This window comes from Lonchura striata, chromosome 2 (genome assembly GCF_050655825.1).
Source record: "Lonchura striata isolate lonStrDom1 chromosome 2, ASM5065582v1, whole genome shotgun sequence".
Lineage (NCBI taxonomy): Eukaryota > Metazoa > Chordata > Aves > Passeriformes > Estrildidae > Lonchura > Lonchura striata.
Genome location: NC_140704.1, coordinates 92,260,724 through 92,273,087, shown reverse-complemented (window position 1 = coordinate 92,273,087; position 12,364 = coordinate 92,260,724). Strand labels below are relative to the sequence as shown.

At 39.2% G+C, this 12,364-nt stretch overlaps 1 protein-coding gene across 3 annotated transcripts in view; it reads left to right on the top strand.

The window, feature by feature from the left end:
• Positions 1–6,303: 6,303 nt before the first annotated feature.
• Positions 6,304–12,364, top strand: part of PTPN3 (protein tyrosine phosphatase non-receptor type 3) — a 158,940-nt gene continuing 152,879 nt past the window's right edge. Inside the window, exon 1 of one of the 3 annotated variants that reach the window (XM_085571780.1) lies at positions 6,304–6,564. In XM_085571780.1, coding sequence (XP_085427906.1) covers positions 6,438–6,564 — 127 coding nt within the window. In that variant the 5' untranslated portion in view covers positions 6,304–6,437. The remainder of the gene's footprint in view (positions 6,565–12,364) is intronic. The other 2 variants (XM_085571779.1, XM_085571781.1) reach the window with 2 other exon arrangements.

Sequence of the window (12,364 nt, the reverse complement as noted above, 5' to 3'; positions counted from 1 at the left end):
TTCGGCTGTCATGATACAAGAAAGATATTAAACTGTTTGAGAGCGTACAAAGGAAGGCAACAAAGATGGTGAAGGGCCTTGAGAGGAAGCCAAAAGAGGAGCAGCTGAGGTCACTTGGTCTGTTCAGCATGGAGAAGAGATTGAGGGAAGACCTCATTGGAGTCTTCAACATCCCCACAAGGTGAAGAGGAAAAACAGGCACTGATCCCTTCTCTGTGGTGACCAGTGACAAGACCAAGGGAATGGCCTGAAGTTGTGTTAGGGGAGGTTTAGGTTGGATATCAGGAAAAGGTTCTTCACGCAGACGGTGGCTGGGCACTGGAACAGGCTCCCCAGGGGAGTGGCCACAGCACCAAGCCTGCCTGAGCTCCAGAGCATTTGTACAAGGCTTTCAGGTATATGATGTGATTCTTGTGGATGTCCTGTGCAGGGCCAGGAATTGGACTTCAATTATCCTTGTGGGTGCCTTCCAATTCAGGGTATTCAATGATTCTATGATCTAGTCTGTTTATGCTTAATTATTGTTTTTTAAAAGAACCTGGCTACATGCACTGACTAATAGGCAAGACTACCCTCTTCCTCTTGTTATTATACCTCTCTGTTTTTTTTGTTCATGACAAAAATAAATTTCAGCACTAATGGTGAGGAAGTGGCAGTTTATGCTAATTGTAGTTGAAAAATAGATTAAATTCCAGACAATCACTTAAAATTATAAGCAGCAAGAGGAACATGTCCAGCAGGGGGTTTAGCCAGCTTTGCTTACAACTGTGTACTACTTGAGGAGGCTTCTGGTCCCTGATGCATACTCAGAAGTTCTAAGAGATGGAAACAGCTGCAAATGTGCTCTGAAGGGGGCACCTAACAGGCTTCAATAGCCAAGGGATCTATCTGTGCCTTCTCTTCTCCAGCTAGTCTCCCTTTTTGAGCTACATTAATTGGGCTTCTTGACTCCTTTGTTTTAGGGTGATTCGCAGAGATTAACTGTGGAAAATGGTACAAGAACAACCAGTGATGGACATATTGCTCTCTAGCAATACATTTTAAATGGAAACAACAAATAAAGTCCTTCCTTTTCTGTTTAATGTAGGAACATTAAAAGAGAACTTATTGTATATTGCCCTTATTTGTCATTATAAAGAATTCCAGGGCTGATACATTAATATCTACTTCCCCCTACTTTTTTCATCAAGAACAATCTTCACCTCCAGAGTATGAAATTTTAGCTGTAAGATGGAGTCTCACAATTTCCATCTGACATTATTTCATCTGTACTGGAGTAGTATGATTCACTACTGCAAAACAAAGAGCTACAGACCTGAGGAATTTAAAGCTGCAAGTAATGAGGCCAGTCAGTGGGGCTGTGAGGGGAACTGCTGCAAGTGGGAGCCTACAGCAAAAGCAAATGCAAGCATCAACCCTCTTGGCTCACCAACCAGTCAGCCAAACACTCACACCACAACATAACCAAATATGGAGAGAAAAAAGTTGGAAAGAGGACTTAATCCTTAAAAAAATGTTCTACCTGATTGTGCCCCTCTCAAGAGGCAGGATTTGGCAGTGAAACAGCCTACAGACTTAAGTGGAAATCTGTGTGTGCTGGCAGCAGTTTATTGCTGGATTCAATATTCTGCATGGTTTTGCCCTTGCAATTACTACAACTGCCTCCTTTTTCCTTTATGCAGTCTTTTTGTTTGCCTGTTTTAAGTCTGAGGTTTGAATCTGTTAACATGTCCTTTGTTTAAACACATCCCTGCTGCCTTCAGGTGTGTTTGTTGATCCCTTAAGCTGAAGCTATGGAAAAAAAAAAAAGTTGGATAACAACATATTGCATCACCCTCACAGAGAGTGGGAAAGCACATCACTTCCTCCCAACCTTTTGTCCCTGGAGCCCTTCAGGTTTCTGTAGCAACTTAGCAGGCTGACTTCATTCCCATAGTCCTTTCAACCTGCTGGGATTTGCCCATATACCTTAAGGAACTGGAAGTTTAGAAGGAAAAACTTTGACAGTAGTCTTGAATGGGCTGGTATTTAAAGCTGCATTCACTGAAATTACTCCAGATGAAGTAGCCAGTGTATTAAGTTTTTTACCACTCTTTACTCTTCAGAAATCTGCATTGTATCTGACAGCAGATATACATCACACAGAAATTATCCTGACAATGGATGCTTGAGCTAGATTTTGTCTAAAAGTATGTGATGGCATTTGGTTTGTGATCTTGAGAAATCAATACTGAGTTGTTGTTTAATTTAAATTTAAAAAACAAACAAACAACGAAAATAACCTAACAAAATTTTCAACATTTTAATATCATATTCAGAAAATCTTGTTTTAGGATAAATTTCAGGTGATCTATGCAGGTCCCCTAATTTTACTCCTAGTCAGTGACATGTTCAACATTGCTATTGCTGTGCATTGCTTTGTAGTTCCTCTGGCTTTTATGGTCCCAGGGTTACCCTGGAGTCTGCAGGGCACAGCATGGTGGAAACTATTCATCCCCTTGTCTGAGAAAATAGATAGAAAAGTGGATTGGAAAAACAAATGAAACCTGGTTTGTTTTGTGCTTCCAGGGCAAGGCAGCAGTAGTCTCAGCACTGTTTCTCACCAAGTGAACTTCATCTCTTCCAGAGAGCTTTGGCTCCCTTTCCTCTGCTTGCCCCCATCCTGTAACCTGTGCAGTAGTGCCCAAAATCTTTTTTCAAACAAACACTGTCCTGCTGAATTAAGCATTTTAAGGTTCTTCAGTTAGAACAGAAAGGCAAAGATTACCCAAATGGTCTGGACGACACCATGACATACCTCTCTGCGCCAACGTATTCAAGACTTGGTGTTCACATAGCACTGGATAACAGAGCCATTACCTGTGGTGGAAAATCTGTTTAAAGAAACAGTTGCTTAAGCCTGACCCATTGAATGTCAGTTGGGGCCCACCCTCAGATTTTTGGCATATTCTCAAATCAGCCTTGAACTGAACAGCCTTTGATCAGTTCCACAGAAAGTTAATGACTCATGATTGTAGGTTGCAGCAAGATATTGAGGTGAGGGAAAATGTAGCATTATAAGGGAGCAGATGAGAGCACAACTTGGTTATTTTGTCACTTCAGTGACAGAAGTGGAGACAAGCTTCAATTGCCCGGTTTGTTTTGGTTTTTTCTTCAGGCAATGGTTATAATTATAGATACAAGCCTCTTGGAAGATTGAGGACTGCAATTATGGGATGTTTGTCATTTGAACACTTTGCAGTAACTGACATAGAAATGTATGCATCAGTTTAAATGTTTGGAGTCTGTCCAAAGACATACATGGCTGATACCACTTAATACTCTTAATTTCATTATTGCAACAGAATTATATTTTATGTAAATTTGACTCTTCCTGGTGTTCTGGCTAAACTTGACAGTATCGGTTCACTTGACTTCTTAGAAGGTTTTCAGATTTTTAGGATTTGATGTTTAATCAAATGCATTCACTCATCCAAGTGTTACCTCAAAAAAATAGCACAGCTTAAATTAATAGTTTTCACTTCTGTGCTGTAAAAAGTTGGAAACAACCCAGACTGTACCTTTTATTTTCAGACTGAGGAACTGTTTTAATTTCTTGCGTGTTTCATCCACAGGAAGAATTACACAGAGAGAAAAAAAAATTAAAGTATTGCCTGTGCAATTTTTATACTATCTCTCTACAGAAAGCTTTTCCTTTTTTTGTAACAGTTCTTTCCACTGACATTCAAACTATGCTTATCTGATGCCCAATATGAGTTTGGTAATATGCTTCATTTGAGAATGTGATTATTGAGAAGTCACCTACTGCAACTATATGTATTTAGATTATGCAAATGAATACACATTCTTCTGCAAATGCTCTTCCAGGAGTTTCTGATCTCGCAGCTCCAAGTTATTTACCTCCTACTATAAATTGTCAGTGCAGTAACCTTAGGACATCCTAGAACATGACTCTGAAGTTAGTGGATTATGGAGTAAGAAGCAAGTAGGTTATGCATTTATTATATGCATTATTATCTTGGTCTATAATAATGCTGGCTGGCCATGTTAAGTCATGTAGAGTATTATGTTTCAAGACTCAGGTAAGCTTTCAGAATGTGTCAGTTTTAAGTGCAATCAAAGGGCATTTCACAAAAAGCTATTTCTCCACATCCATTTATCTTCAGTTCAGCATTGCCCAGCCTAATCTCTGGGCTATCACCCATGTTAAGGGTTTTAGTATAAACAGGAGAGTGGATAAATAAATATCTAGTGAGAACTGTCCTACAGAAAGAGGATGCAGAGGGAAAAAGCAGTAACTTTGCTTCTTCACAGACCACACAAACAATATAAGTCCTGAAAGCTTTTGCAAATTTGTTTTACTTTTCAAGCTTCTATGATTCCTCAGTGTATCATCTCAAGAATGTTGCCATCATTTGAGATATCTTCAGCCTGATGGTGAAAATCCATGGGTTATAGCAACAGAAGCTCAGGCAGGAAAGCCAAGCAGATCCTCTTTCTCTTTTCACAGCCCAGCTACCACTGTCTTCCTAAGCAGAGCAGGTGAAAAATTATTTGCTCTAATCTCCAGGGGAAAATAAGTTCTGTGTATGCCCTTTACAGTGCTCCTTGATGAGCAGCACTGCAGAAGTGGGTGAATACATGCACAGAACCACAAAATGGTTTGGGTTGGAAGAAACCTTTAAAGATTATCTAACACAAGCCCTCTGCTGTGGGCAGGCAAATTTTTCACTAGACCAGGTTCCTTATAGTACTGACCAATCTGACCTTGCACACTTCCAGTGATGGAGCAGCCACAACTTCTCTGGGCACCCTTTTCATTTTGTTCACTGAAGTATTAAAAGAAGTATAAGGCTCTCATATGAGTGAATTTAACCTCGGGAAAACACAATTTTGCATCAATCTGTTCGATCTTACCTGCACATGAATAAAGTAAAACAAAGCCCATCTTTGTAAGTGCTGTTGAGTTTCAGTTTTCAAAGAGAGAGAAAGAAAATGAGGGTGAGGATTTATACCTATTGAATATAATATAAGTAGTCACAGGCTGTAAAATTAGATATTTTATTACCCTAGGTAAAAGAAAAGCAGGAAATTGCCATATTATATCATTTTTCACTGAGGAGCCTCTGGTGAAATTGTTATTTCTAGGAGGGCATAGTGATCCTAGAAGTGAGAATTGATTTAGATTTTTCTCTCATCATTTCACTGTGAAAATAGACTCTGAGCTTTTGCCAAATTCTGTAGGAGTATCTCTTTTTAAAAATCATTATTACAATAAGGTCAAGTTCTTCTTAAACAAAGCACTTTATATGACTAAAATCTCATATGCTCGGTGTTTATTGCCTGCCACATCCCAATATTTTACAAGTGTCCTATAATGATAGCTGCCTCTTTCATGATGCATTTTGTAAAGCGATTTCAAAGCATTTCCCAAAGAAAGTGAACTGTAATTATGCATGTGGTAGAGATGGGGAAACAGAAACACCAAGAGGTAAAGCAATTTGCCCAAGGTGACAGGACAAATTAGAGGCAGAGTCAGGCATAAATCCCATGTCTCCTGATTTTTGCTTCCTTGCTAAGCACAGCCTCACTTGGAGATGGTATCACCAGCTTGTAAAAGCAGTAGGGAACTGCTATGGGAGTATTACAAGATGTACCCTGATGTGAAGCTGATATGGGAGCAGAATCAGGGTCCACCTGTAGTTCTTCTTGGTCACAGGGGTAACGGCTAAATGGTAAATTATCTGAGAGGGGCTTGTAGAATAGCGCTGGAGGCTCCTCACTGAACCTTGGGTGGGTAGACACAGGTTACTGAAAGGCAGAGCACTTCCATGGCTGCTGCATGGAGGAATTCTCCCGGCAAGCACTGAGGCACTAATAACCTCATGTTCCTGAAGATGCATTCCTCAGAAATCAGGCCTACACAATTTTTCCCCTTCAGCAGCAATCCGAGCGACTGATCACGGAGACGGAAGACTCTGTAGAGCAATGTGGAGCTCCTTTGTCCCACAGGACATCGTGCCCTGGAGAGATATATGGCAGCCCTCACCACCTCATTGCACAGCAGAAAGATTCCTGCATTCCCACAGCACAGAAGCATCCAAACTCTACCGCTATTTGTGGTTCATTTGGCATGTTAAGATTGATTTGAAATGATTTCCTGTGTATTCGCAAACCCAGCAAGTAGTTTCCCTTTAAAGTGCACCAGCTGTGACATTGGGCAGGTTCTGTAATTTCAAACGAGGCGCTAAGAGACTACTCCTTTCAACAGCTTTTTTTTTAATGAGGGTGGGTACCTGTTGCAATGAATCAATTAAAACTCTTCTGACACATAAGTTGTGTGTTGCCAGACCCGTTTCACAGGTTTCTCAGGAGGGAGGATAACATGTGACAGCACACAGAGAAGCCAAAAGTACTGGAGAAGATCAGAAGCCTACATGAGTGAGCTCAGCTTTCCAAAATATTTTCTTAAAGCGCTATTCAAGGGACCACTGACCTCTGCAACAGACAGCACCATGGTGGAGCAAGAGATGCTGCTATCGTGTGCTTATCCTCAAGAAAAGTGTAAGTGACCAAATATGATTTTGTATAAGGAATGAAAACAGGACATCAGAGGAAGGAAATGAAAGGAATGATCTAGGTTCTATAATTGAAAAGACTGAGGGAGTAGAGGGGAAATGCTGAAAGAAGGAAATAAGGAAGCTATTTACTTTATATTGTAGGTATGCAATTGAAATATGATTAGCGTGCTTGCAAGCCAAAGAAAGGATGTTTGTATGCACAACTCTGATATAAAAGCTTCTTGAAGAAACTTGCTTTAATCTTCGACTTTCTGCTTGTATTTGCAAAGTACTGTGGTGTGGAGCTGCTTGTATGGTAGAGAACATGAACAGCAAGCTTTGATTTAGTTACTTAAGGAGCAGACTGGAGTGCAAAGAAAGCATTTTCAAGAAAGACGTGATTAAAACCAACGGTTTAGGCTTTTCTAGCAATGCAATGTCTCTTTTTCCAAAAGACAGGCAGGCTTTCTGATATTTTATCCAAATATCAGCTGAAATTAGGGTACAGTGGGAATATACCCAAATCCATCCCTTCTTCATGAAAGCACGCTTTCACAGAACCTCTCTGTGAACAAGAACTTTTATTTTTATTATCAGAAAATATAATACAGACAACAAACCAAATAAAATCTGTATGTATTGACTCTCAAAATGCTTGGGAATATTTTAAAATACTAGTGAAAAAACCAAGTCAGATTTCCAGCATGCTAAAGATGAGTATGACAGAAAGGTAGAAATGTAGCTGACTACAATAAAGTCGGGTAACTAAGTGTGGACTAGACATGTCTGAACAAAATATTAAGCAAATGTAGAAATGGAACTGGTATGTCCTGAAGCCACTTCAGTGCACTGCCAGAACAAAATTCAGTCCAAAAAAACAAAAACTCTGCTTCCTTTCAACTAAATAAGTATTTCTTTTTGAATGGCCTAACTTACTTCATGAGAAAGTTATTTTAAATTTACTCCAGATTGAAGGATTGTATTTATTCTCTTTGCAAAAATATCACTTTGCACAGGGCTTTGTGTTCATCTTTTGGAGCAAAATGTAGTTTACCTGTGGAGAGGCATTTTCATTTTTGGCTTGTTTTCTATTCCCTACTTTGTATATGCAAAAAGCAAGAGAGAGATAAAAATCATCCTTACCACAGTGTCCTGTTGAGCTGACTTAGAAGCTCATAACCAACTGACTGTAACAGAGTTTAAATGAAACCTGGAGTTAAAATATCTGTGCTATTAAAAAACCCCAACCAAACCACACTTTCCTTTCTGTTGCCAAGTGTCCTGTTAAAGGTTTTTTTAAAAAGCAGGCTGACAATACTTTATTTTTAGCTTTGCTGTAACCCCAGCAATATAAATGATTAGTTTTGTTTCATGGATATTTTAGATATTTCATGGATATTATAGATTTTTTTTTTTTATTTGTGTTGTTCATTTTAACATTAAATAGAGAATGGGAGTCATAGTGTGTTAAAATCATCCAATTGTCTTTTATGGAAGACATAAAAGATCACTGAACCTCTCTAATTGCTCAGTTTTGTGTATGAAATTTAACTTCTTACTCTGTGTCATTGTGTTTGCATGTGTGTGAGAGATTTCTCAGTCTGAGTTTGGCTGTCAAATTCACAGAAATGTGACATGCAGCATTGTAGGAGCTGAAAAAATTGCATAGAGAAATCAAATGAAGCCCAAAGGAACTAAATCCATAGGAGGAAGGAAGCCATGTAATACCTCAGGATGGATGAGCTGGGTCCACTAATTACAACTTCTGGTGACATGAATCAGCAGTGACCCCCCTGAAGTCAACTGAGTTACCCCATGGGCTTAGGAAAGGACAATTGGAGGACCAGCCTTGCTGCATTTACAGTATTAAGCTCTTGCCCAAAACAGGTAGGGTGTGTATCTGACATGTTAAAAAGACAAACAGAGCACTGAATGGGTCCATTCTAGCTGTAAAGGGTCAAATTATGCCTCAGTGGGTGATGCTTTTCAGCTCAAAACTAAGTGATGTCTTGGATTGATCCAAAAGGTCAACCTGCTAGAGATTTAAGCTTATAAATAAAAACCTGAGTCTTTTAAAAAATTCTCTCTGCTAAGCATGGTATATCTTTGGAAGTCTGGACCTACTTGTTGGGTGCTGTTGGTTTTCTTCCTGTTGTGATGTGAAGTCAGCAAGAAACTCAAAACTTTATACCTGAACCAAAGGTCCATCTATCTGCAATGCATTTCCATGTGCCTTCTGCTTTGTCTCCCTAAAAGTCTTGCAAGGAAAACCTTAGATGTTTGGGGTTTTTTGACACACCAGAATGGTCAGAACATTGAAAAATTAGCCTGTAGTTAGTCACTTGGCACATTTTGCATAGAACCCTGAGGGTCTAGTGCTGTAGTGTCATGTTATTCAGCCCAGGGATGGGTACTTTCCCTTCCCGTGAAGGAAATGTGAGCTGGGATTTTCTGTGGCCTTATCTCACTGGGTATTTGGAGCAAACTTTGTTGAAGCTGTTAGAAGCTCCCTTGGCAGAGGTGGCTTTCAAAGGAAAAAAATAGTAAATTAGCCATTACAATGCATGTTACTCCTCTTAGAAAGAAAAAAGTGAATCAAATATGTTGTTGCTCCTAGAAAAGGATAAAGACTTCTAAACTATGTCACATAGTATTCCTAAACATAGTCACATAGTATTCCTAAATAGCTGCTTGCAAATGTAAATTTCTAAGGAAAATAACATAAGCTATCTTTTTACACTTATCCCTCTGCATTATTATTTATTTTAATAATGGTTTCATATTTTTTGTGTATTTTGAATATCTTATGTTAGGCTGCTTCTTTAGGTAATATTTGTGGATTCCCAAGGCCCAAATATAGATTGATTTAATTATTGACTTTAGAAGATCATATGACAAAAATACACTGGTCTAAGCCTTTATTTAAAAACTCAAAAAAACAACCAAACAAAAAGCCAAGCAAAAAAACCAAACCAAAACAAACAATAACTCACCAACAAACAAAAAACCCTCAAATAAAACCCCAACACTTTTGTGCTTGTAGTTTAATTTTCTATCACACAGTATATGATTACTTTTTTTTCAATTATTCTAAAAGCAAATCAACTTTCTGTTAGAACCAAACAAAGATATTTCAACCAAAAATGTTATTTGTAGTGAGGGTAGGGTTTTTTTGTTCATATGCTTGTTTTTGACCACTGTTTCTCAGCTATGAAATGTCAAACACACTTTCAGGATGGCTTACTTAGATTTCAGATTTGAAAAAATATTGAAAAAATAATATATTTTATTCTTGCTGTCTAAGAGCAGCATGTGTGTGCTGATGAGAAGATGTGGGAAATATCTGTTCTCTCTGTCTTGAGAAGACAAAAATGTGGTGGTTGCCTAGGAGGATTATTTAAAAAGCCTTTATCTGAAACAGTTTTCCCAGACACTTGCTCATTCTCAGTCTCATTTGTTTATTTTCTTTTTTTTTAATTTTCAAATCTAAATGTTTTGTTTGATCATGTCAGAAGGCATTCTTTTAGACTTAGACTTTTAAATTAATGATCATCCTCAAAGCAGAGTTATTCCCTGCTAGCAATATCACTTTGTTTTAATCACTTCTCAAATTTGCCTGGAAAGTCTTCTTTTGTTTTGCTTGGATTGTGAATTAACATATTAAATCATGTCAGACTAAGGGTTGGTCTCAGGTGGATCACAAGGAAAACAGCCCTAGTTATCTCCTGGTGAGCACCTATCTTTTAAAACTTAACAGGGAATCAATTTCTAATCTATCTAACACACTCTTTGTAAGTTCCAGTAAATGCACATTTTGAATTAAAAAGTCACGCACAGTTAAATTGCATGTCTTGGAGAAATCAAAATATACTGTTCTAATACAGATACAGTTCTTGAACAGAGCTGTCATGCTGTCAAAACAAAAGATTTATTTAAGGAAATCTGTTTTCCAGGGAACTGTGCTGCCTGTCAGCTTTTTTAGCTGATTTTTTGATATCTTGCCAAATTAACACATCAGTGAATGTCAGTCCAATCTATAGCTGTAGTCAGCTAATAGGAAATGAAGTCGGTATCACTCTTTAATTTCTGAAGATCAGATATGTCCAAAGGAAGAAAAAATAAACTGAAAACAAGCCAAAAGCAATACACATGCTATTCACGTGCTTCTCCACTCAGAGCCACATTGAAAGATACTTCCATGTGAATTCCTGTGTGTTGAATTTTCTTTGGAAGAAAGGCTTATGCAATGCAAGGGTGGAGCCCAGGCAGATATATAAGATGGACAAATGTGTCTGTCAATGGTTACAGAGAAGTATATTTGGGGAAACAGCTTATGTTCTTCCTGAGTAGAATGGCCACTAAAAATCTTCTCTGCATAAAGTTGGTATTACCACTGCTGACTGCTCATTCTGCACAGATTATCTTAGTTGTCCCAGAAACATGCCAGGCTTAGCTGGAAAAGGAGATGGAGCAATTGCCCAAACTCTGCAGGCTCCTCCAGGGGCCTGGCAGCTGCATAAAGGCAGCTCAGGAGCCCGAGGATGCAGGGGCTTTGCCCACACAGCATCCTTGTATTTAATGTTGTGTTGCTGTGGTAATGTGGGTGGGAATGCTACCAACTGCTGGAGGTGTGCAGCTCCCCGTGCAGGAAGATGGGCTCTGAGGGACAGTGGGCAGCTGGCCAAGGCTAACTCTGCAAGAAAGGGAAACAGAGTTCAGGGAGAAAACTGCAGAAGGAAGTTTAAAATGCACCCAGAATGTATCTGCAGTATAGCTCAGCATACATGGCGCATCTCACGTCGCATTATACACATATCTGTGGCCCACTGGAGGCCTGGGCTCAGGAAGATTTCTGACTCTCTTGAGGTTTTTTTTCTTCAGTCACATTTGTGAGTTTCTGCTGTACTGGATTCCCAAGGGGTAGAAGCTCTGCTGCACCGGCCACATGAAGCTGTTGGTAGTGAGGTGTCCACTTGCATTTATCACCATACCATAGCATAACCTTGCCTATGAAAAATAAACAACCAAAACAAAACCCCACAAACCAATCCTGCTATCATCTTTTTGGACCAGTTATGCTGTCAAAGTTGTAACTGAGAACAAAATTTTGCATGGTGTTTCCTTCCACAATGATGGAATTTGGAGCACTGCAGTCTGCAGGAGACTCTATCCCTTGCTGCTCATTTAAAAGGAGCAAGGTGTCAAACCCATACCAGATTTTCTGACCTGGGACTTGACCCAGCTGAGATATTTAAGACTAAAATCCAAGAAATGCTGAAGAAGTTCAAAAACTTATTTGCTTTTCAATTTACCAAGATCTTGAAGGAGTATGTCTGTTTATATCCTGAGATGTCCCAGTCTTAGTGGAGTTGAGTGAGTAATTCAAGTGTCACTTTGCACATACCCCTAACCAAACCTATTGTAGGGACAATTGGTCCCACAAATGTACTCTGACCATACTCAGCTTTCAGGGATATATTTCTCACCTTATTATGTACAATGACTCTTGTTTTTTGCTGCCAAAATTCAAAATTCCTGTTCTCTGCCTGAGCACTTCATAGTATACTGAGTATTTATTTCAGAGGACTTGGAGAATTTGATTTCCTATTTGAACAGAAACTGTTCAAATCTTTTCAATGTCTTGAGACAAAGCCATGCCTGCAGCAGAGAGGCTACTCTGGCAACAGACAGTCCCACTTCAACCATGCCACCAGCCTGGTGCTGGTTACTCATTCCAAGCAGAGCAGGACAGGCCTGAGTTTTAGTTTCCGTGCTGGGACTTCTTTTTCTTGTCATTCACATTC